Raw genomic sequence first — 25,705 nt, 5'->3', positions numbered from 1 at the left:
AATGCAGTAAGTGATTAAAATATATAAATATGGGAATATGTTACTCAGGGATCTATTAATGACATGAATTTCAGTCGTATTTAGTTTAAATAGATCAATAATTTTAAAAAAGAGGCAAAATTGACCGCTGTAAACTGACCTTCTGGAAAGTCAATGATAGATTTGGTCCTATAAATACTATAAATGCACATATATGTACAGAAAGAAAGATCATTCTAGAAAAATGTTTCTTTTGTCGATGTTGAAGGAAAACCTAGTGCCGGAAGCATATTGAACGAATCATAAAACTTTAACATTTTTAGATAAGATACGACGATTTGATATGGAATTTATTAGTATGCGTTTAATAGAGGTCATGTTGAGATGAAATATGCAATCAGCTGAGCATGTTCGTACGTTTGGACGGTGGCGCCTCTAGCTGCCAAGTGTATGATAATAGCCAGTGTCAGTTGAGACGTTGTGAGGTGAGGTGCATCATCGCTCGCTCCTAAGCGCTGTCATATTCTAGTATGAAGAAAAGCTGTTCGTGTAGTAAACTAGCGGATTTTCGCTGCGTTGCATATCGAATGGTAAGTCAACCTTGTTAAAATATCTCGTATATTATCTATAATCTTGTTTTAATTCACAATCTTAGTCCTTCCGCAGTTCCGCGTTTCGGAAGAAACACGTGGGACGGTTCGACCGATCTTATCTTTTTACGAAAAGTTCCAGTCCGGAAAATACAAAAAATTCCGGAGAACTTCAATAGCGGATAAATAATTAAACTTACGATACTTTATTTTTACATGATTTGCATGCGTGTTTTTTATATAATAGAATCTGTGACGTATGAGGAAGAGACTACGAATAACCTTCAATGGTAGCTCTGCTCGACAGTTGGTACACTCAAATAAATTCACGAAACTTTGTCCTAATATCTATGTACTTTTGCCCTCATGTGAGTCATCTTGACCAAGTTTTGCAAGGAAAATGTACGTTTCAGTGCTGCACGCAACAAGTGTGCTAATATTCGGACAATGTGATCCATCTATTTGTCTGAGCGTAACGCACAGAGTGGCTAATATGGTAGCCTCCTGCCTTAGGTTCACTTCAAACGTTTAACTTCCGCTAACTACTGAACTAAACCCCACACTTATTTTTAAATGCTATTAGTTTTTAACTGAATCAAGATATTCTTTAGCAATTTTTACGTTACTGCTACATGAGTTGCCACAGCACTTCTGTCGCCAGCCTACATAATATTTTAATTCTATTTTTTAATATTTTTTTTTATTTATTTTATACATCCATTTTAAATGATATTATATAATAATATCTATTTTATAAAGAAAACGTGACCACATCTTTATAGCGCAATCGAAATAATTTCATAGTCAATAACATTCGGTACATATTATATAACCATACAAGTCGTAGTTCTGACCAATATTATATATTTGTTTATAACTGCGACTCGTGTAATATAGGGCAGTCGCAATCGTCCACCACATAGTTTAAAAATACTATTAAGTTACTACATAGTTCAAAAATACTTTCAAAAACGTATATATAATATATATATAGTTTTGTTTCTTATATACTTCACATTTAGTTTGATTTTTATTGTGGGTTTTGGCATCTGTGATAATTACCCCAAAATTACTTGATTTGGAAGCTAAAAGTCCCCATAAATGTGTGAACTGTTGAAATATATGCCCTTAAAATATGAATTACAGTCAAAATTGCCTCAGAATTTCTATATTGTATGTACCGTCCTTTATTACTTGCTATTATAATCTGCGTTTATATACTTAATTTTATTATATATATTATTTTTGACGGGACAGACACACGGCGGCCTTATACCTCAAACGCAGTCACGTCACGCGCTAGATAAGCGCTATCTCCTCTTATCATAACTATCATTTGATTGTTACATCTACAATCCTCTGCTTTGCCGCTATCCCTTTTAATTTCACCTCAAATATGACCCCATTTTATTTTTTCTTGTGTCGTATTTCGCAAATTTCAGGTTGGATTTTATATGCCAGAAATTTAGCCACGAATTTACACCCACGTGGTTGCCAAATGTCCTCAAAAATTAGTGCGATGTTGCTAAATGTCCTCAAAAATTGATGCGCTGGTGCCAAATGTCCTCAAAAATTACTGCGCTGGTGCCAAATGTCCTCAAAATCAACTGCGATGGTTCCAAATGTCTTTAAAAATTACTGCGCTGGTGCCAAGTGTCCTCAAAAATTAGTGCGCTGGTGCCAAATATCCTAAAAGAATTTATGCACTATTGCCAAATGTCCTCAAAAATTAGTGCGCTGTTGCCAAATGTCCTCAAAAATCAAACGCGCTGTTGCCAAATGTCCTCAAAAATTTATGCGCTGTTGCCAAATCTCCTCAAAAATTGATGCGCTGTTGCCAAATCTCCTCAAAAATTGATGCGCTGTTGCCAAATGTCCTCAAATTCACAAATTCTGTGTTCATAAATTCTCTCGTGTACCGGATATCGCGTAGGACACTCGCGTCTTACTCCAAACTTACTTAAACTTATGATATCTTCGTCCGAAGCCATGCTGATGCGCCGCCTTCGTCGTCCTCCGTCTCTAAGCCGTCGATGATTGGTAGGGAGATCGATGTTCGGAGGCCCTCAGTTGGACCAGCTGATGCCCTCAGTTGGACCAGCTGATGCCCTCAGTTGGACCAGCTGATGCCCTCAGTTGGTTATATAACACGTCCCATTGAAGGACCTCTGACGTCATAGTGACGTCATACTCTGAACTCGTGACGTCATACCCTGACCTTGTGACCTTGTCGGACGTGCGCCGGCATGGCATCTTACGTATCGTCCATAGTCCATACCGTATCTCAGAAAGATCAGTGGGATTTTGTCTAAATACTGATGAGCTTTTGTCCTTTTTTTTGTCTAAATACTGATGCACTAAATGCCATCTTGACATTTTAGCTCTCATTGTGACTGGCTGAATGTACAATGAATGTACTTGCTTGTAATTTTCCCATTTAATTAGAAAATTAAAAATGAACTGATGCTAAAAAATATTTGGTTTGTCAGTCAGGTTTCTTCTTTCCAGACAAATTCTGCAATTAATTTTTTTTAGTTGCATTTGGCGACAAAAAAATAATCAGTGTTGAAAGCAGAGCGTATTAGTGCTACGGCCGCCCTAACTATGAAAGTGTCGCTATATGAATTAGTGTGATATATTTTAATTGTAACCATAAGATATTTTACTGCATTTGAATCTTCATTATTTAAGGGGAATTATATTCCTTTGTTGAGAATTTTATTCCTGTGAAGGGGATTGTATATCTGTGAAGGTGATTAAATTTCTTTGCAGAGGATACTATTCCTTTGTAGAAGATCATTTTCATTTTTGGAAGATCCTATTCCTTCGTATGGGATTATATTCCTTTGTATGGATTAGCATTCCTTTATAGATTATTTTCCTTTGTGGTATTATATTCCTTTGTGGGGGATTATATTGTTCTGTAGTGGATTATTCCTGATTATAGTGGATTGGAGTGACTCGGTTCGTTCTCGCTATCACGCGATGATATTTCTGTGGAAAATGTATACCGTCATCACGTGACGACGGCTGGCGGACGTACGACGGTTCGGTTGCCAGATAGGCTTTTTTCTTCAGCCATCTTAGACGCGGGGCTATTTTTAGCGCATTTTCTCATTTATGGAAAAAAATGCACTATTGTGCTTACCATGTCCGTCCGTCCGTCCGTCTGTCTGTCTGTCTGTCTGTCTGTCCGTCCGTCTGTCCGTGACGTCAAGTTTTCGTCGACGAGAAAATGCGCTCTCTGTCACTCACTGCAGTGAGTACTGAGTTATATTTTTTAAATTGTTGACCAGCAGTTGTTGACCAATGCCTCTAAATATATTGTATATCGCAACGTATGAGAAACACGAAATTTTAATTCTTGTACTGCATATTGCAAATTTTTCCAAAATATAATTATGGTCGTTTATGTAATTATGTTACCGAGTTAGGCAGTTTTCTCCTGGTAACATCTGGCAACCCTAGGACATCAGTTGGCAGTTGACGCTGCGCGTGACAGGAGGTCGAGTGTTTATGCTCCTGCTGCTGCGTACCAAGCTTCGCAGTTTCCCCCATGATCTTGCATAACTTGGCGCAGAACTGACGATACGAAGTTTTATATACTTTGATCCTTGTCGAGAAGTTCATTTGGTATAAAACCTTGCGAACTCACGTGCCATGCCAACGAATAATACGTCGGGAATTTAAACGAATACGTCACGAATTTAAACGAAACGGAGGAATGAACCTTGTGGGCACGGAACTTTGCCGCACGAATTGCCTTGTAATTTCTGTATAAATTGCGTTTATACAGAACTGTATAAATGCAATCTGTATAAATTGCGTTTCTGCCTCGCCCCGTGCTGCACTGCTACGATACGATACCGTATAACACACGATACGATACCGTATAACACACGATACGATACCGTATAACACACGATACGATACCGTATAACACACGATACCTTAGAAGTCATGATAAATGATAACAAAGACCAAATTCAAAATAGACATGCAAGTGGTCAAGTGTTCATACGCCTAATTTGTGTTCACGTTACTCACTGTGTCTGTCTCAAGCTGTTGTTATTCTTGGTTATTGTTCATGCCGTTGTTGTTGATGTTGACGTTATTGGTGAATCAGTCCATGGCTTCGTGTGGTTTATTCACCTTCCATGAGTCCGCGGAGATATTCATGTGTTCCGCGAAAGAGGATAAACTTAGTTTTTTAATAGATTATATCGACCTCTGTGAAGAGATTCGTTTCGTGAACGCGGTCGGTCATTGCGCCACCTAGCGGTCGTCATCTCGAAACGATTTCGTCATGTCTACGAATTTATTACAATACCTTTTATTAGTTGGCTTACTAATGATGAATTATAATCTCTTATCAATATATTTGATCCTTTCATATCATGTGGTGTCAAATGTATATAGGATTTTACACCTAATGAATGACTGGATATGGTGTTATCCATCGCGCAGACGCCATCACATCTGGCATTCTGCAGTTGTGCTTCAGCATTCACAAGTGGAGGTGTGTTGTCTGTGCGCTCCTGTGTAGCCGTACATTCCCGCTTGGGTTCATTCACTGTTGGTGATCTTGTCTAAAGATTTTCTTGCTTAACTGCAAGAACGTTGAAGTGTGCTGCGAGTCCGTCAAAACATGAAATTGAAGTATTGTGGAGGAAATTGCAATCAGGTAAATAAAAGTTATTTAGATCGCCCAGGGGTGGGTGTCTCAGGTGTCTTACTCGTCTCTAGACAATTCTCGTACAGACTACAAGAGCCAGAGGCATCAGCCATGTGATTATCACTTATGATACAATAGATTATGGTTGGTGAAATAACACAATCTTTAAGACTGAATCTGCTTAATATAGGAATATTTCAGGAGGACCTTCAATCAATAGCTATTTTTTAGTAAACTTTCTTGTACTAGTTTTTGATCACGATCTGTCTGTGAATGTTAGAAGCCATAGCCACAGTCAAAGTGGCAAAGGGCGGGTAAAGCAGAGACTTTTTTTTAAAGACTTTCTTTTTTATCCCTATTAGCAGACTAGACCAGTAAGGTATCATAGATACCAGCATTACTACACAAAAAATTGATCAAATTTTGAACTTGAATAGCTAGAGCAGTAAAATTAAATATGAAATTAATTTTAATAAATCTATCATACTAAGCCTATCTATCTCTATGGTGAACATCCATTTTGCCGGTTGCCACCAGTGAATAAATAACATGAGAATGTGCAAGCTTGCCATCTATTTCCTCCTTTTTTATGGCCATTGCCAAATTTCTTCCAAGTAAAATAAAAATAATAGCACAACTTTGCTTGCAATTCTGAAAATTGCCTTTATGGTGATAGTTTGTAGCCTACCAACAATTTTTAGAACTTACGGTACCAAGTGAAATTTCAGATTGGCTTTGAGATCCATTTCTAGATTTTTTGGCTGAATCTCTGTGAATTTTGCAGATGTGAAAAATATTTTTGTGCACCACAAATCAATTTTATAAGCCACAAGCTTTTTGTCCAAGCTCAAATCTGTCTTGTGGATCATTGATGTTGTGCAGAATTTCCAGATATTTGCTAGTGGCTGCTTTATTTCAAATTATAAGTAGATTTATATAAGGAAAATCTGGTTTCATTTTATTTAATCAAATGCTAGGTCACTAAGGTGCACATAGTGTGTCAAAGCAGAGTTTTTTTTAGACTAGACTCATTCTCAAGTTTATTTTTGAGTCTTATAAGTAGACCAGCAAAGTATCATGGATACCAGCATCATCATACATAAGATTTTGGCTTATATTTTGAGTAGATGAAGAAATTGAAAATGAACTGATTCTGAAAAATCTCTGGTGTGTCACTTTGCTTCCTGGAATTCCATCGTGGGAGTTGTGTGATGGCAAAATGCAGGCTGTGTTTCACCACAAGTTGTGGCACTCATAATGATTCAGCATTCTAATTATATACAGGGTGAAGTTTATTCTAATGGACCATAATTGAGCTCAAACAGATGCAAAATTCAAGTAATCATTTATAATGCTTCTCTAATCTGGGATTCTATATGATCAAACTTGATGAATATTTGATAATTGGTATTCCAGTCTGTAAAGTATGGAAAAAGATATGTTGGAGATGCATCATGTGTATAGATTCAATTTTACTGGAATTACTGAAATACCGGGAAGAGCTTTCAGTGATAACACTACTGTATGAATATAGATAACAATTTATGAGTAATGTGGCTGCGTCAAACTATAGAAATAAATGGTGTTATTCCAATGGTATTTATAACAAGTTTCACTCTTCCCCCTGACACTTGCAGTATTTTGCCCTTAACACATTAAGTGCAGCACGACCCACCAGTGGGTTGCGCCACTGGTAGGGAATATGCCCTGAATACAACATAGATGCACTTAATGTGTTTATCTATTTAAATGACAAACTCTCATCCCCAATCTTCAGAAGCAACCTGTGAAGATTCACGAGTCTTGGTCTATTCCATCTTTCTCAGTCATACAAAAATAGCACTCTGTACTCACTGCAGCAAGTGACAGCATGCATTTTCTTTTCAACAAAAATGTGAAGTCATGGACGGACGGACAGACTGACATGGCAAGCACAATAGTGCATTTTTCTCATTCATGTAAAAAATGCCCTACTGTGCTTGTCATGTCCATCTGTCTGTCTGTCTGTCTGTCTGTCCGTGACTTCACGTTTTCGTCAACAAAAAAATGCACTCTGTGTCGCTCACTGCAGTGAGTACTGAGTTATATTTTTTTTGTTTATGATCTTGTTTTGAAGATTTCAATGCTGAGCTAAGCTTGGTGCAAACAATATCATTTCAATTAAATCAAGATATATTGTAAGCAATTCTCTAGTTTTATTATAAATTGATTGGCATCCACCACTTCCTGCAGACAGGCTGGTGACAATTACCATTAAGATTACCATTACAGTACTACCATACATATTAATCATAAAAAATTAGGAAAATGCAGACTAGCACAACAGAGCAAGAGTGATTTTCAGTTGTGCTTATCCAATTGTTTCCCATTTTAATTTATTAATATTGTCAAGTTGATAAGAATATGTTGAAAAAAAAAACATTCAGAAAATGGATTTCTGCTAGGTATCTTGGCTTTACTATTAGATTTTTCTAAATCTCAGGTGCCTGCTTGGATTTGCATGAATTAGGGTTAGGTTGTCCATAGGCAAATAGGGCTTAAAAACATTGAGCATGCCCACAGATGCAACTGAAGTTTTTTTTGGCAGCCTGCGTGCCCAGATTGATAGCTGCGTGTGTGTCTCAGCAGGTGCCTGGCTAACTGCCAACACTTGCATTGTTGGCACCTCAGTCATGTTGTGGGTGCAGGCATTTTGTTGCTTGCGTGTTGTGGGTGCAGGCATTTTGTTGCTTGTGTGTTGTGGGTGCAGGCATTTTGTTGCTTGCGTGTTGTGGGTGCAGGCATTTTGTTGCTTGCGTGTTGTGGGTGTGAGCTTGTTTCACATTCTAGGTGTGTCATGGAGTTCTGCATTCTTTGCTGATGTCCACATTTATTTCAAGTTCTTGCAAGTATTTTAGGCATCACATTAGAAATACTTGAGGCGTCATCTTATGATCTTATAAAAAAGCTGGTGCAATGTCATCAATGCTTCATTTTTTTGTTTATAAAATTTTTTTAACATATTATCTCTGTTCCGGCTGTACAAAGTTATTTGATAATAAATCTTGGAACCCACTAGTGGAGAGATGGATGGTATTTATACATTGAAAGAAAGCTAAAAATTTTTGGTTATCAAATTTTTTTGCAGGCTACAAGTCTCATTTTTAGTCATTCACATGTTCTAGACATTGATATACAATGTATATGAAACACTTGCATATTTTATTGAAATACTCTTCACTGCATTCAGTACCGTAAAATGGGATAACTTGGACCGGCGGGGTAACTTAGACCACTTTTCATTTTTTTAACAAAAACCCCACAACTCAAAAACTATTTGACATAGAAAAATTTTGTCAATGGGCATTAAAGGCCTAATACTGAGGCTACATAACACAATAGAAAGATTTGAAAAGTTTGCATATCTAATAGGTTAAAAAATTAAAAATGTTACCCACGAAAAAAAGCTATTATTTAAAGCCTGTCAGAGTACCCCCTCCAATTTTTTTATTTTTTGTTTAAATAACTCAAGGTTTTGATGCATTGTAGTAGAACTCTTCTAGTTACATATGCAAATGACAAATTTTAGGAAAGTGTCATAGTTTGCAAATGGGGGGCGCCACCCCCAAATGGGGTAACTTAGACCACCTAATGTCAGCCCTGACAGGGTAACATAGACTGGCTTGGAAGTTAATATAAAATTACCATATATAACATATTTTATGTTTGACAGCCTATTTATGTTTCTTCTTTATGTTTCAGACTCTACAGAGTCTTATATATGGTAATTTTAGCTTAATTTCCAAGCCAGTCAATATTACCCCATCAGGGCTGCCATTAGGTAGTCACATTTCCCTCATTATGGGGCAGCGCCCCCCATTTGCAAACTATGACACTTTCCTCAAGTTTGTCATTTGCATATGTAACTAGAAGAGTTCTACTACAATGCACCAAAACCTGGAGTTATTTGGAGTTATTTTACCAAAAAATATAATTGATTTTACCACCCAGTCTAAGTTACCCCAAGAGCTGGGGTAACAAAGACCATCACTTTTTTTGAAATTACATAAAGACTATGAGAGGCAGGAGCCAGCAATTTATGGTGAGTGAAGCTAGAGTATAGACCTGTATTTTGCATGTTTCAATTCAAGTTTAATTTAGCTAGTAAAAAAAAGGCATCATTTATAAAAATAAAAGTGGTCTAAGTTACCCCATTTTACGGTAATTGATGAATTCCCATCAGGGGTAATCATTACGAGGTAATTAAATTATCGGTTTTTTTACCTCTGCTAATCAATAGTCTATACCGGTATGGTACATAGTGGGTGATATATTATATAACAAGCTTATTATATAACAAGGTACACAGGGCAAAATATTATATAACAAGCTTATTATATAAGAAGAATATTATATAACAAGGTGTAAATGCATTATATTATATAGGAAGCATATGATGTAACACAGTACATACGAGGCTGTATATTCTATAAGCTCTGTATTGCCCACAGCTGGTGTTGAGCGGCAGAGGCTACTCTCTCATGGAACTGCTGCAGGCGTCTGGGGAATTCTGCAAGGCTCAATACACGGTACTGCTGCCACACGACTAAACATACACGCTTCACACGGTGAGTGTACTGCTGCCACACGACTAAACATACACGCTTCACACGGTGAGTGTACTGCTGCCACACGACTAAACATACACGCTTCACACGGTGAGTGAGGCACACTACCATGTAACTAAATGTGCATGGTGCTCTCACATGCTCCATAAAGTACCTCAAAGTTTGCTATTGCTTGTTTCATATCATAATGTTTTGCATTTGCTCTCTAGTTTGTTTTTAACCCTATAAATTACAATATCTCTTTCCCCTGCATTAATATTGTGGTATATATGCTGGATGTGTGATGTATTGTCTTTAAATGAATTTTTTACTTTTTTTCTGGCAATACTGTCCACAGTGCCCCCGATCAGGTTGGAATTCAGGATAGGTAAAATATATCAACAATTACACATACTAAATTGGATCTAAATATATTTATATCTTTATATATTTAGGTGATATTCTGGAACTCGAATAACGCCCCCTACATTGCCCCCTCTCGAACTCGAATAACGCCCCCTCTCCCCACAGTGCCGCTGTCACCCGCTTGTCCCGGCCAGTGCCCTCCGTCGCCGCTGAGGAACCATCACATGGGAGGCTCGTGGCGCCCGCCTTAACAACATCTGCCCCGGCATAGCTTATCATTCGAATTACCAAGTCTTCCCCAGCACCAAAACACCCACTCTTGTTCCCCACTCACCCCACTCTTGTTCCCCACTCGCCCCACACTTGTTCTTCTCTTGGTAAAAATTGTTCTCACTGGTGCAAATCTTCGGGTGAATTTTTCTCCGAAGTTCTTCCAAAGCCATTCAAGAAAAAAGGAAAAATAAATACAAGGTCCATATACATCTGAAAACTAGTTGAAGTTGAAATTTCAGTTAAAGAAAATTTATTTGACTATTAAAGATTGATTTTCCAGAAGCATTGAGTCTTCCTTGGACACACCGCTGAATTTAAGTGAAGTTTAGGGTTATTGTGAAGTGACTCTGAAACACCCATTGCATTTTCAGTGAGAAGCAAAAATCTTTGTACACATTTACTTTGAGAAGAGAAAGTGAAGAGATTATTTTATTGTGTATGTGAGTCTTGGAGCTTGTGAAGAAGGCAATATTTTGATAGTATTGTTCATCTTAAGATATATTATTGATCTCTGCAGTGTCTGTTTATATACGTGCTTTTCTCGCACTAACTCTTGGTGTCGGCGAATCAAGTGTTGCACAATTTGCTTGGTAGCGGAAAGTTTGTGTGCAAGGCTAGATTGTTTGTGCATTGTCTTCAGCCAACTAGTGTATGTTGTATAGTAACTTATTTCCAAGCAACAATTACATACAGTTTTCTCAAGAGTAAAGAGGTAAAATATTTTTCTGAATTTAGATATTGGTGTCTGGAGCCTTGATTGAAATAACTTTTGTAAGCCATTAAGGAAGAGAACGGAAGTTTCTGCATCTATTGCGTACCTTTGCAGCCATATCCTTAGAACCATACCACACAGAGGTACCAGCTGTAGCCGTACCCCAGCAAAAGTACCCCTACAGCCGTACCCCATATAAGCTGGCGGAGGTTTGTGAGAGTTTCTCCACCAAGGGAGAGACTGGTGGTGGTGCAGAAGGTGCTGCACCAAGTGCAGAAGGAGGCTCATATAGCAAGAGACTAAGTGTTGCAGGCTTGTTGAGTGTGAAGAGGAGAGTTTTGGTTGCAGCACATAGCACATTTCCTGGTCAAAGGTTCTACAGGCAGAGTTCTGGCCTCAGGAAGAACCTAGTAACTCTCCGTGTGTGCTGTACACTACCAAGTTCTACGTGGTTTATCCGCTCCAAGAACCAACGTCTGTGCTTTAGAAGGTCTGGTCTTTTCAGACGTCTGGTGAACAAGAACCCGGTCCGTATTTCTACACGCACAAAAGAACACGCACTGCAAGAGTCCACTCAATCTCCGCTGTGTGGAGTTCATGAACTGAGGAAATCTTTTTCTGATCCACGCAAGGCTGTAAATGTTCAAGAGTTTGTTTGCAACACCGTCAAGTTTGGCCACCTGAACAAGAGTGAACATCACCTCCCGCCTGTCAGATAATTCTTCACTGCTGCTCTAGTTTGTCCTTGTTTACTTGAAGTTACCAGGCTACAGTCGCCCTACAGTCTCCATACAGCTGGCCTACAGTTGGCCTACAGTCGTGATTCAGTCGCCCCTACAGGCTCTCTACAGTCGCCCTACAATCAAGGAACTGCTTAACTTCTCTTGGTAAAACTATAAAATAAAAGATTACATACTGAAACATGACTGGATTTTATAATGAAAGTAGAACTGCCTCATTTTTATCTGTCATAAGCATTAGTTAGAGCAAATATTCCAGCAGAAATTTGTGTATTGCTCCCAGAAAACTTTTTTACTATAGACTTTTTGTATTATAGATTTTTTAGATAGTATTAAAGAGATTTGTATTTTATATGTTTTTGAGGAAACACTTTCTGGATTTCAAAACTTTGGGTTCAACTTCAGTATTGCCGTCTTGCATGTCACTTTCTGTCATCTTCTGTCTCATTTTCGTTATTCTGCCCTGGCTGACACTGTCATCTACTTACAGGTCCACGCTACCGTATCCTGTACGAAGCTCTGTCATTCTCCATCAATCCTCTGTCAAGCCCCGTCACCGCTCCATTTTCCGTAAAATCAAACATCATCTGAGAACTGCGCTGTAAAATCAAACCACCATCATTTGTCGTGAAATTTCGCTGCGTTGTACAGCCGCCATGAACGGTGGGGGAATCACAGCAACCCCGGGGGGTCGGGACAGCATCTCTAGTGGGGGTGGGGCGCCGCCCCCCCAAGCCTTCGCCCCCCGAGTGGGTAAGAACATCAGACCGGCCCCCTCAGAGATTGAGTTCAAGGACATGAAGTTCCTCATCACGGACCGTCCCAGCGACGCTACCATGGTGGCCTACATCGAGGTGGGTCTATTTTGGGACAATAGGTGGGTCTATATAGGAGAAAAAATTATAATCGTGTTAGATCTTGTTTAGGGTAACTATATTTCTTGTTGGATTAACTTAACAAATGTTCAGGGTAACTATTTTCTTGGTTGGGGTAGCTTAACACATGTTTGGGGTAACTATGTTCCGGTTTGGGGTAACTATGCTCCTTGTTGAGGTAACTTTTCTCAATGTCGGGGTAACTTCTCCCAAAGTTCCTCAAGTGTCCCTATGCCAATTCAACGCCCCCCTAACTTCTGTACGCCGCCCTAACTCCCACGCCCCCCGCAGGAGCTGTGCCGGCACTCCGTGAAGGACGTGGTGCGCGTGTGCGAGCCCACCTACCAGACGGACCTGCTCGCCCAGCACGGCATCACCGTCACCAACCTCGTCTTTGATGACGGCACCGCCCCGCCTGCCCAGGTGGGTTACTGCCCCGCCTGCCCAGGTGGGTTACTGCCCCGCCTGCCCAGGTGGGTTACTGCCCCACCTGCTCAGGTGGGTTACTGCCCCGCCTGCCCAGGTGGGTTACTGCCCCGCCTGCTCAGGTGGGTTACTGCCCCGCCTGCTCAGGTGGGTTACTGCCCCACCTGCCCAGGTGGGTTACTGCCCCGCCTGCTGCCCCACCTGCTGCCCCTCCTGCCGCCCCACCTGCTGCCCCACCTGCTGCCCCACCTGCTGCCCCACCTGCTGCCCCACCTGCTCAGGTGGGTTACTGCCCCACCTGCCTAGTGGAGGAGTGGCTGTCACTAACCCCTCCCTCCCCCGCCAGGTAGTGGAGGAGTGGCTGTCACTAACCCCTCCCTCCCCCGGCAGGTAGTGGAGGAGTGGCTGTCACTAGTACGTGCCCGCCGTGCCGTGGGCACGACCGTGGCCGTGCACTGCGTGGCAGGGCTGGGACGCGCCCCTGTGCTGGTGGCGATCGCCCTCATGGAGCTGGGCATGCGGTACGAGGACGCCGTGCAGCACATCAGGACCAAGCGGCGCGGCGCCATCAACGCCAAGCAGCTCGCCTACCTCGAGAAGTACAGGCCCAAGGGCAGGCTCAAGAACGGCAAGACTGCCACTGCGTGCTGTGTCCAGTGAATGATGTGTGCTGTGGTGCTGTGTGCAGTGAAGGCTGGGTGCTGTGTGCATTGAGGGCGGGGTGCTGTGGTGCTGTGGTCTGCTACTGCAATGCGGTGTCCTGTGAATCATATGCTGCTGTGGTGCTGTGAATAATGTGGGTGCTTTGGTGTCGGGTAGAGTGAATAACGTTGTTCTGTGGTGCAGTGAGTGCTGTATGATGCCTGTAATGTGTTGTGTGTGCAGTGACCGCAAGAACGTTTAGATGCGGTGCAGTGGCGTATGGGTTCTTCCACAGCAACGACAGGATTGTAGTGACACGTGTACTGGGAGATGAGACACAACTGTAGCGCAGTGGTAGCGGCACTGAGATGAGAGGAGCGAGTCGCGGGTTCGAGCGTCAGAAAGCTCAATTCATTTTCTGTATCACTGTTGGTCAGCGCTTGGTAGCCGTCAAAAGCGGTGCTTGCAGCATGGCCTTGGGTTGGTGTCTCTGATTGAACTTTGGGGATCTTGAGGGGTTAGTGAGTGCAGTAGTGGTGGGAATTTTTCTTTCTGTCCCCCAACAAACAATTCCTCCCCCATTCCCCACCAATTTCTCCTCCCATTTCTTAGCAACTCCTTTATTTCCCCAAAACTTCATCCCCCTAGACTACTGACGGGGATGCAAACCTCCCCCTAAGGCCACGTGACGAACTTTGGTTGCTTATATTTTTCTGTGACATTTTCTGTATTTACTGTCATTTGGGTTAGGCTTTAGTAATAACCCTCCCACCCCCCCCATGTGTGATGGGGGTGTGGGGGAACTATGAGGGTTCGAGGCTGGGAGAGATAACCCCCGCATGGGGAGGTATGTGAAGGGTTGTAAAGTTTGCCAGGGTTGAGGGTTGTAAGCTGCTGGATTAACGAGTGAGGGCTGCTGAAGTTAGTGTCTAGGGAGAGTTGGTATCGGAGGCTAAAATAAGAAAGGTTTAGAGTTAAAAATCGTAGCTTTACAGTGTTCGAAAATCTAAATAACTGTGAAAACTTGGCTTTATGCTCCGGCATTAAAATCCATAGGTTTGATCTACTCACCCATCTTGTTTTAATTTTACATCGATATAAGAGCTTAGGATTATCAAAATGCTGGTATTTCAACGTGAGTCGTTTTGTACGTCCGTCGCTTTGTTGCTACCAACTACTATTTATTTAAATCTAAAGTTTTTTATGCATAATTGACGTCAAATTATTGAGATCTATTACTACGAAAACTAAATATTGACTACGAAGCTCTCCCTTCTGACTGTCATAGTTGCCATAGCAATGCGGTTGTTATAGCCGTAGCAACGCGGTCACCATAGCAACACGGTCACCATAGCAACACGGTCGCCATAGCAACACGGTCGACATAGCAACACGGTCGCCATAGCAACGCAGTCGCCGTAGCAACGCGGTCGCCATCTTGAACGCCCATTGATGCCATGTTGTTCGCAGCTGGTTTGCACTATTTATCAATGACCAAAATTGTTATTTATTGTGATTCCTGAGTCGCTAACGTGTCCTATTTATCATGAGTGTTCTTTTAAATATCCAGATCTTGAGATATAATTTTTCCGGTCCTCAAATTTGATAAACATCTGTTGATGGTGAAATAATTCTGTGTTTTTATACGATGACTCGGCAAGAAATGGGTTGTTTACATGACACTGAGTATTTCTATAAATGGCTGGCTCCATTCGATATGTTTTACGCCCGAGAATGATTTGTCTAGATGAATGATGAGTGATAATGATCAGAGATGATTGATATGTTCAGGATGATATGGTTTGATTTGACTCAACAGGCACTATTCAGCAGTTGAAGCTTACTTTGTATGATTCATTTTTCTGTGTTTCTTCTTGCTGTTACCATCATTTGCTATTATTTTCTTTCAGTCTGCATAAAATAAAATGACTTGACACCATCGCGCTGAGAACGAAACTTTAGAGTTTAGTCTCGGGTGCTTCTGTTGCTACGGTGCCATTTTGAATATATGTTCACTTTGCGTATGTTTCATCTTGAGTTTGAAATGCTCGCGTAGTATACGCACACGCTGCACAGTTTTCTGTCCGAATTCTCGTACACGCTAAGTTTTATCTTTTCTGGGTCATTTTGTCACCGTTTCTTTATTTACTGTTTTGGTTGTGAAATTATCGTGCCGCTGGCATGCGAGTTTATGTTATTGTGCCGCTGGCAAGCGACTTAAAGCGCTGCTATTGGTCCAATAAGCGAGTCCCCACGCGGTCAGCAGCCAATAGGAGGGAGGTTTGGCTTGTTCAACGGGAACTGATTCTTCTACTTTGATGAAACCTAAATTTACAGGGAGAAATAGGCTTAAATAATGAATAAAATTTAATGACAACTGTCGGGCTACTTCATTATCCTTGTTTTTTTTTTTTTTTGCTGTTTTGTAGCGTATAGAAGCGGTGTCGCAAAATACCTCAATAAGATATATTTTACAGAATGAATTGTCGTTTTGCTTCTGTTTTTTTGTTTCTGCACCGCTGAACGCTGAAAAAAAGACTAGAAAAATAGAGAGGCCTTGATAGCTACACGTTATGACAGCACCAATGAGCGGGACTCAACAAGACGTTCGTGGAGGCAAGAACAGTCCTATGGGTACAATTTCAGGTTTGCCCAATGCATATAACATTATTTCGTATTTAGACAGGGATAAGGAATCCAACGAAATTACTGTCATTGATGCACAGGCCCATAAATAGAGGACTAGTCCCACGTCTTCTTTCTTCTGTCCACTTTCTGAGGACTTTGTTATTCACCACTTGCGTCACGTCCAGACGGGCTGCTCCTACGCCGCCGCTAGAAACTGAGTAGGAACATGATTCTAATCCGTGGCCATTAACAGAGTAGGAAAAACTAACAGGAACTTAATTCGTCGTCCTAACGGAAAAAATTAACAGGGCCTTTTTTGAAGCCCCAACAGAAAGAAAGGGACAACAATATACGTTTAAAAAGTAATTTTTAACATAACATAGTGATGTCGGCTCTGAAGTGTAGGCCTGATGTGGCCTGTCGCCGATTCTTTTCCTTTTCGTGCCTTGTTCATAGATCTAAAATCGTGTCATTTGACTGGATCTTTTCATGACTGACGATAGTTTGAAGTAGCTACTAGACTTCCACCGGGTTCGATAAGGAGCTAGGCATTTCAAATCTGAGCATATATTTTTCCATGGCTTTATCTAGTCTGTTCTTGAACGCGTTCATACTTGGAGCGCCAACGATGTCATCGGGGAGGCTGTTCCACATGTCGGTGATTCGAAGCGAGAAGAAATTTTGTCGCGTGGAGAAGTTGCAGCGCAGTTTTTTTAGTTTATAGCCGTGGCCCCTGGTGTTGGTTCTTGTTTCAAATTCTAGTAATCCTTCAGGGACCTTGTATAGACCATGAGTATACTTGTATACTTCAATGAGGTCCCCACGCAGACGTCGATAACTGAGGCTTGGAAGCTTCATAATCTTCAATCTTTCTTCATAGGACTTGCCCTTCAAGCCTGGAATTATCCTTGTTGCACGTCTTTTTAAAGACAACACTTCTAAAGAATCCAGTGTCTCCAATGTTAAAGATGTACAATAAATTTCTCATTTTATTTTCGAATATTAAAAAAATTAATTTTTCAATTTTTTTATAGGCATATACAAATTTTTTTTCTCGAAATTATTTATTCTGTCAATTGATTCCAGCATTGCTTCCGAATTCACACAAGTGTGCAAAATTTCAGATCAATTGGACAGGTAAAAGTGTGTCAAACATCAGTTACGTATAAGATTTGTAGCAGACAAAATTATTTTTTCAGTTTTTTTTTATTGAAAAAAAAAATTATTTTTAAAAATTATTTATTATGTCATTTGATTCATGCATTGTCTCCAACTTTACCCAAGTGTGCAAAATTTCAGATCGAAAGGATAAGTAGAAGTGTGGTTAATTTCGATTATAAGATTTGTAGCAGACAGACAAACAAGAAGTGAAGTTAAAGAGAAGTGCTGTAAAAAGAACGCAAATTCGAGGCTCCCTGTCCATGGTGACCCAGAGTGCAACAGGACTCGTGTCAGGGTCCCCATAGGAGAGGATGAGGAGCTGGATTCTAAAGGGAGGCTGAACTCGGGAGACGAACCAACACTAATTCCATAATTCAACTGAACATATTTTTCTTTATTAAGCTGTGCTCGTATATGAAGGTATTTATGAGGGCAGGCAGAGAAGCCTACGCGTGCACATTTTTAGGTTTCCTATATTTCTGTCCTCGGGGAAGCCGAGACTAACAACTCGCCGATCCTTGCAAATAAAATCTCTTCGAAGTTTATCCCGAGATCCCGCATATATCGTTCAAACAAATTTCATATATTATTTGTCATTGATTGTATCGTCCAATAGCAGCAGTCTCTTAACGTGTCTGCTCTTTACACTTCTTAACTCAGGCTTTTTGCGCACAGTTACGCGTATCCGGAGCACTATACTGTCACGGGGCTACCTTGGACGAGTCTCCAGAGCTCCTTCAACTTCAGACAAACAAAAAACGGAGATCCTGGGCAAATTAGATATATTCTTCTTTTACATTACAATGTTGTCTCTGAAGCCTCAATCTTTCATAAGGTTGAGGCTTTTGTTAATACGATTAGGGTAAGTTGAGTTCTTGACCGCTCATGGAACAGTGATGTAATAACGGATTATTCTTTGTTTCATGTTTGCTAATAAAGTTCTTGAGTTAAGGCAAATATTTGCCAATATCCCAAGTATGTGCCCTTAAAATATTGATTACGTCAGTATAAATGAAATGTTAAGGTTGGGTTCAAGATGATGATATTATTGTTGTGTCGTCTATAGCTTGCATGTATTGCGTCCACAATAAGTGTCAAGGTCGATATTGATAAGACGTGTATACTTCCGGCGCTTTTGTGGTGACACTAGTCGTGTTCTGTTGTGTGGCAGCTTTGTTTCTAATCTCATATGCTATGCTCTTTAAAAATCAATTCCCCGCTGACTGCAAAAAAATTAATAAGCATTTTTAAAATTTAAACTAAAATTTTATCCTTTATCCTCTCATATCAGCAATGGTAACTGAGTACCTAGTGAGTAGGCTACACTGACTAGACTGATAAACAAGTTACAAGAGATTTTTTAGCCATCCAGTTCATTTTAATTTTTTTTCAACCACGCCCAAATATTCTTTAACATTGTATTGGATATATGTTGTAATATAATGCTGTTATTGGTAATGATATATGCGTGCGATATCGGATATTTGATGGTTTACCATGTTTACGTTGTTCAGCAACAGTAAGTAGAGCAAAATAGTGGTTAAATAGCGGTTTCAGCATTTAGTAGGCCGTAGGCCTGTCGCCGATTCTTAACAGTGCAGAACATTCACAGCATTTTGCGGTCTCGAACTTGCAAAGTTGCAACTCACTGCTACAATCATAGTGACAATTTGACAAACCAGAGATTTTTTTAGAATCAGTTCATTTTTAATTTCCTCATTTAGTCAAGATTTTAACCAATTTCTTAAGTAAGCTAATGCTGGTATCCATGATACTCTACTGGTTTACTTATAGGCTAGTCTGGAAAAGTCCTATTTTTGTCTGAAATATCGCGACTCTAATATCATATAATTTCAGTAGGTATGAAATCTCGCGGCTCGAATGTCAAAAATTTTTGTTTGATTAAAAAATCGCGGTTTGCACTTCGCAAACATGTCATTTCATAAAATTTTCAACTTCCGCAATCCGCATTGCTTTACCGTTTCTGCCAAAAATATCTTGCAGAAAAAACATAAACATCGTAATGTAAACAAATAAACAAAACGTTTGTTGAAGATCGCGCATAGTTGCGGTCATGTCAAAGCGGTCAGACTGTATATTAACACGTGCTGAACTTACAGTAGAGACAAATTTTATTGTTGTCATTTGACTGTTTAAGGGTAAAATTAGAGATTTGGGGTAACACGTGCATAAACTTTGTAAACAAATTTGCATTCGCTCCTCGTAAATGGCTTTTCATGGCCGAGATATGGAATTCACGGCTCGGTGAAATAGAATCACGGCTCGTAGAAATGGAATCACGGCTGGCAAATCCATAAAACCACGGCTCGAAAAATTCAGTCGCGGCTCACCAAGTAGATACATTCCATACTAGCTTATAGGACTCAAAAATGAACTTGAGACAGAGTCTAAAAAATTATCTGCTTTGCCACTATGGCTAAAATTCTGCTATGCTATGCTTAACTGCCCGGCCTTCTCGCCGATTCTGACCAGAAACTGACGCACAGAGCTGGCCGCTGGGATTGAACCCGCATCTCTCTGCGGCCTGCGCCAATCTTGGTACTCTGAACTTTTACCAGCACTGGCCAACCAAAAGAAACAAATCTCTCATAAACATTTGGGAATTGGAGCATAGCCTACTGACCTATCTCATGATCTCAGTATTGACTGCATAATGCATTGCATAATTTTCTCTTGGATTAGATGTAATTTTTACATTCATATTTATTTCAGCCATTAAAAAATGTAGGAGTTTAATTTTATTTGTTCAGTCAGCTTTGGTTTATTGTTTAGGTATTTGAAAATTATTTTAAATTAGTTTGAGCAGAAGTTTGATGATTGGGGTTAGACATTCTAAATTATTTTAGAATTCTAATTATTGAAATGAATTTGACAAATTACAATTCACCATTTTGTTTACTGTAAAATGGGGTTACTTTGACTGGCAGGGTAACTTTGACCACTTTTCGTTTTTTTAACAAAACCCCCAAAACTCAAAAACGATTTGACATAGAAAAATTTTGTCAATGGCCATCAAAGGCCTAATACTGAGGCTACGCAACACAATAGAAAGATTTAAAAAGTTTGCATATCTAATAGGTTAAAAAATTAATAATGTGACCCACGAAAAAGAGCTAGGTACTATTTAAAGCCTGTAGGAGTACCCTCTCCAATTTTTTTCTTTTTTGGTAAAATAACTCCAGGTTTTGATGCATTGTAGTAGAACTCTTCTAGTTACATATGCAAAAGACAAATTTTAGAAAAGTGTCATAGTTTGCAAATGGGGGGCGCCGCCCCCCAATGGGGTAACTTTGACCACCTAATGGCAGCCGTGATGGGGTAACATTGACTGGCTTGGAAATTAAGTTAAAATTACCATAGGTACCTATATAACATATTTTATGTTTGATACACCTATTCATGTTTTTTTCTTTATGTTTCAGACTCTACAGAGTCTTATATATGGTAATTTTAACTTAATTTCCAAACCGTGTTTCAGACTCTACAGAGTCTTATATATGGTAATTTTAACTTAATTTCCAAACCGGTCAATGTTACCCCATCACGGCTGCCATTAGGTGGTCACATTTTGCCCATTGGGGGCAGGGCCCCCCATTTGCAAATTATGACACTTTCCTAAAATTTGTCTTTTGCATATGTAACTAGAAGAGTTCTACTACAATGCACCACAACCTGGAGTAATTTGGAGTTATTTTACCAAAAAATGAAATTGATTTTACCACCCGGTCAAAGAAACCCTAAGAGCTGGGGTAACAAAGACCATCACTTTTTTTTGAAATTACATCAAAACTATGATAGGCAGGAGCCAGCAATTTATGGTGAGTAAAGCTATAGTATAGACCTGTATTTTGCATGTTTCAATTTAAGTTTAACTTATCTAGTAAAAAAATGGCATCATTTTGAAAAAAAGTGGTCAAAGTTACCCCATTTTACGGTACCTATGTCAGATGATAAGAATATCAGATCAATTTATCAATCACATTCACACTCTAGTCTTGATTGACCAACATTAATTTTTTAGCCTACATTAAGTTGAACATTTTATTTTCTTTAGACAAAATTCTAGCCTTAACTTTAAGCAATTTTTAAACATATTTTTATTGATTATGTCTCTTTCATGAAAATGTTTGAAGATTTCTGCCATCTTTAATTTAACTATTGAACAATTTGAAATCCTGGGTGGCCCAAATGGAAATTTCATCCTTCCACAATAAATAAAGGCAAACACATGCTCATCACTTGGTAGATTTAAGTTTGAGTTTGTAGTTGCCAATTAGTATTTTTACCATGGTGAGCATCATGCGTAGTGGCAAAGCAGAGAGCTTTTTAGACTCTCCCTCAAGTCCATTTTTGAGTCCTATAAGTAGACCAGTAAAGTATCCTGGATACCAGCATTATCATACTTAAGAAGTTGTTTTAAATTTTGAGTAAATGAGGAAATTAAAAATGAAATGATTCTAAAAAATCACTGGTTTGCCACTATGGCCATCATGTAAGATTTGTTTCTCAAGCTTTACGGCAAGCATGAATGTTGTGTCTGATCCAGTAGCTGCTGCAATTGTGCGTCTGGCATTCAGCTAACGTTAGTCACTCATTGCTTCTTGCTCAGAAATTTCTGTCTATTTTATTTCCTGGATTATGTGACAAAGTTCAATTAGAATTAAATTATTATTTTGAGTTTCCTGCAGAATTAGTGGCAATTTTTAGCAGCCTAAACATCCTGCGTAGTTTGTCAACAGATGTACAGGGTGTTTCAGAATTAAGTAACCCTTTTAATTTGTTAATAAATAAAAAAATAAGAACGTTATGAAGTTGAAACTTGTTTTATTTAAAAGAAGAACATTTTCATGGTAATATTGTATCATAGTTACGTCATTATCCTGTATAGCTTGCTAAATTTGTGTTTAATTATCAAGCCTTAAATTTTCATCATGATTCGCTACAGCAAAGAAGAAAGAACAAAAATTATCGCTACAGTCAATAACGATGTCAATAACAGAAGTTCAACGAGATTACAGCATCCATTTCAAAACAAGGATCCTTCAAAAAACACATTTAAATATCTTTATCGAAAATTTGCGGATATCAAAAATTTGCACTCTCGTCAGAAACACTAATGAAGGTTATGAAAGCAACGAAGAGAAGAGCCCTATTTTGTCAAAACAATTGCGGTGGGCATTTAAAAGATATTATATTTAAAAACTAGGATACAATATTACCATAAAAATGTTCTTCTTTTAAATAAAACAAGTTTCAACTTCATAACGTTCTTAGTTTTTTGTTTATTAACAAATTAAAAGGGTTACTTAATTCTGAAACACCCTGTATATACTACCTAGTTTTTATGACATCCCTTTTTTCCAATTGTGCTGGGTGGTTTTTTTCATAAATTTGTTGGTAACAACAATCATTTCACAGGTGATTTAAAAAATTGCAGGCCAAAATGTGCTGTTTTTCCTAATTAAATAGAGAAGGTGCAGGGTGCAGAAAGTGGGTGAATATTGTAAGATATTTGGCGATGCATCAGCAGCAAAATTTATGACTTCTGAAGATCTTGCCAACACATTTGGATTGAAATTATTGTATTTTAGAAATTTCTTCAAAATTACTGCAAATCTGAAAGACCGCGCACACAGTAAAGTTTCTGGTATGGCGGATGGATGAAGATGCAGGGAACCTTGTACGGAAATCAATTGCGATGAGTGTAAGTGTTGCAGTGCGTGGAGAGTAAGGGATATATTATCAAAGTTGCTTGTAGCATTTTCTTATTAAAAATTACCTGGCAATGGATCTTGAAAATGGCTGGCAACATTTAGGCCTAAAATCCATATCTTGGCGATGCTGCTTGCACCCTCTGCACCCTGGAAATTAAGCAAAGGAAAGGGTCTCAGGCATAGGTAAAATTTACCTCAACCATGGACATTTTCATCTCAATAACTCAATTCAACTGTTGCCTGGCTGCTTCTACCCCAATCGTAAAAATTAAAACCTTGAAAAGTTTTTATTCTTGTTATCAAAAACAATAAATTTAAATCTTGTAGTGAAAGGCCAAACTAGAAAATTGGGCAGGAGCCACCTGTGAATTGAATAAAAATATCATTAACTCTGTCAAATTTCACCCATTCTTGTTGCCCTTTCACAATTTCTTCAATGAAAAATAAAAACATTCTATTTTTGCCTGTGATTATTGAAAATAACCTGTGAAACTGAAATGATCTGATCTTTTTCACCCAAGATTTAGGAAACATCTGCCTGATATTCCAAATTCAGTAAGAAGAGAGGCTAAAATGGTTATTGTATTATAAATCCAGCACTTTTATAAATTAATACAATTTTTATTGCAAGAAAAGATTGATTCATCACATGCATCATGAATCACATGAATATGAGTGTATGATTTCTTCCTCAGATCCTGTTAAAGTTCTCTTGAGAGTCAGCTTTGACTGGCATTTATTATGCTATGGTCATCAGGAATTATTATAAAACATACATATCTTCAAAATGGTCTGCAATTTAATAGAAATACATTTTATGCAGACATGAAGATTTGGAAAAAAACTGATGGCTTTAAAAATTAGTTAAGAAACTTGAGATTGTCCACCATGGCTTCACATTCCCGGAGCAGCTCGCATTTCCCTCCATTGAGCAGCAATGTAATCTCTCCATCTTCCAACCTCTCACCTCTAGCGGACCTTGTGATGCGCTACAACCAACAACCTCCACAACCCGAGACTTTAACCACAACTCGGCTACCAGCACAACCCGTGTCCTCAACCACAACCCAAGCATCAGCGCAACCTGTAACCACAACTCGGCTACCAGCACCACCCGAGACCTCAACCATAACCAGAGCACCAGCACAACCTATGACCTTAACTACAACTCGGCTACCAGCACCACCCGAGACCTCAACCACAACCAGAGTACCAGCACAACCCGAGACCTCAACCAGCTCCCAAAGAGCAATCAACCGCCGTCCAACCAGCACCAGTCTGGCAGGTGGGGCCGTCAGTCACAGCGGCTCCTCTGATGCCCTCCTGGACCTGACGGATGAGAACCTGACTCTCCAGCTGCTGTCTCCTGCTGCAGGTATAAACTCATATTTGTCTTCGGTTCAAAAAATTTCATGTCGGACTTCTTGGAATTGTGCACAAAAAAGAAAACTGCTCATTCAGAGCAAAGTCATTGTTTTAAATGGATTGATTATCCTTTAGAGCTTCATATGAATGCTGTCACATGTATGGCCCTGGATCTAAATTTGTATACTTAATACTAAAATTTCATGGCTCTAGAGTGACAAACTTTCAACACATTCAGAATCAACACATTCAAATCACCTGCAGAATTCACTGCAGGTGATTCTCCTTATATGGTGATGCAGGTGATTCTCCTGCATATGAATGCTGTCACCTGTGTGGCACTGGATTTAAATTTTCATGTGCAAAACTGAAATCTCATGGCTCCTGAGTGACAAACTTTCAATACATTTAGAATCTTGTAGCCTGTTTGTGCAATTTTCATTCATTCATTTATAATAATATGGTGGATACTCCATAATTGAAGAAAAAAACAATAAGGAGGTTAACAATTGATAGGTGGTAAATTTATCAGGAATGTCAGGGTTCTAAAAATGAGGGGAAAATTATTTTTGCATAATGAAAAGGAGATATATTCCAGACCAGTGTGGGGGTTGTGACTAGAAAGGTAAATTGGACATACATACATACATTGGTTTGGGTGTGTTTTGTAACTGCAGAGGTTTGTTACAAGAAAATATTAATACTTTGTAGTTCTAGATAATTTTGTGCAAAAAAATGTAATAGCAAGATTTTTGGCTTGCTGATTACCATTGCTCACTCACTCATACTCTTCCTGCTCTAAATGTGTGATGAAGAACAAAAATGTGCACAAATGTATATTTTATTAGTATATACATTGTGTGCCAGTATATACAGCAGTTCTATACATCAGTATACACTGTGTGCCAGTATATACAGCAGTTGTAAACATCAGTATACACTGTGTGCCAGT

General features: G+C 39.3%; 2 protein-coding genes across 4 annotated transcripts; both read left to right on the top strand.

The window, feature by feature from the left end:
• Nucleotides 1-455: 455 nt before the first annotated feature.
• LOC108668086 (PRL-1 phosphatase) lies at nt 456-16,261 on the top strand. 3 transcript variants are annotated; one of them, XM_018155221.2, is made up of 6 exons: nt 456-569; nt 9,735-9,851; nt 10,362-12,068; nt 12,412-12,775; nt 13,088-13,219; nt 13,613-16,261. In XM_018155221.2, exons 4-6 carry the CDS (start codon nt 12,578-12,580, stop codon nt 13,880-13,882), a joined length of 600 nt encoding a protein of 199 aa, XP_018010710.1. In that variant the 5' UTR covers nt 456-569; nt 9,735-9,851; nt 10,362-12,068; nt 12,412-12,577; the 3' UTR covers nt 13,883-16,261. The 3 variants fall into 3 exon arrangements, with proteins under 3 accessions (XP_018010710.1, XP_018010709.1, XP_018010711.1); XM_018155220.2 differs by lacking the exon at nt 456-569 and adding an exon at nt 5,071-5,253; XM_018155222.2 differs by lacking the exons at nt 456-569; nt 9,735-9,851 and adding an exon at nt 9,903-9,941.
• Nucleotides 16,262-24,276: 8,015 nt separating this feature from the next.
• LOC108668084 (integumentary mucin A.1-like) lies at nt 24,277-24,763 on the top strand (the record flags this gene model as incomplete). Its single annotated transcript, XM_018155218.1, has 1 exon — nt 24,277-24,763. A coding segment is annotated over exon 1 (487 nt), but the record flags the coding sequence as incomplete, so codon positions are not given.
• Between the last annotated feature and the right edge of the window lie 942 nt (nt 24,764-25,705).

The sequence above is a fragment of the Hyalella azteca genome, unplaced genomic scaffold (genome assembly GCF_000764305.2).
Source record: "Hyalella azteca isolate HAZT.00-mixed unplaced genomic scaffold, Hazt_2.0.2 contig12308, whole genome shotgun sequence".
NCBI classification, from domain to species: Eukaryota; Metazoa; Arthropoda; class Malacostraca; order Amphipoda; family Hyalellidae; genus Hyalella; species Hyalella azteca.
Note: the sequence above shows the minus strand (reverse complement) of the source record. Positions and strands in the feature narration are given on the sequence as shown.

Excerpts from the sequence above, each read along its gene's own strand:
- LOC108668086 (XM_018155221.2), top strand. The coding sequence starts at position 12,578 with ATGAACGGTGGGGGAATCACAGCAACCCCGGGGGGTCGGGACAGCATC. Across the intron at positions 12,776-13,087 it reads CCATGGTGGCCTACATCGAG|GAGCTGTGCCGGCACTCCGT; the intron begins GTGGGTCTATTT and ends CGCCCCCCGCAG. Across the intron at positions 13,220-13,612 it reads GCACCGCCCCGCCTGCCCAG|GTAGTGGAGGAGTGGCTGTC; the intron begins GTGGGTTACTGC and ends CTCCCCCGGCAG.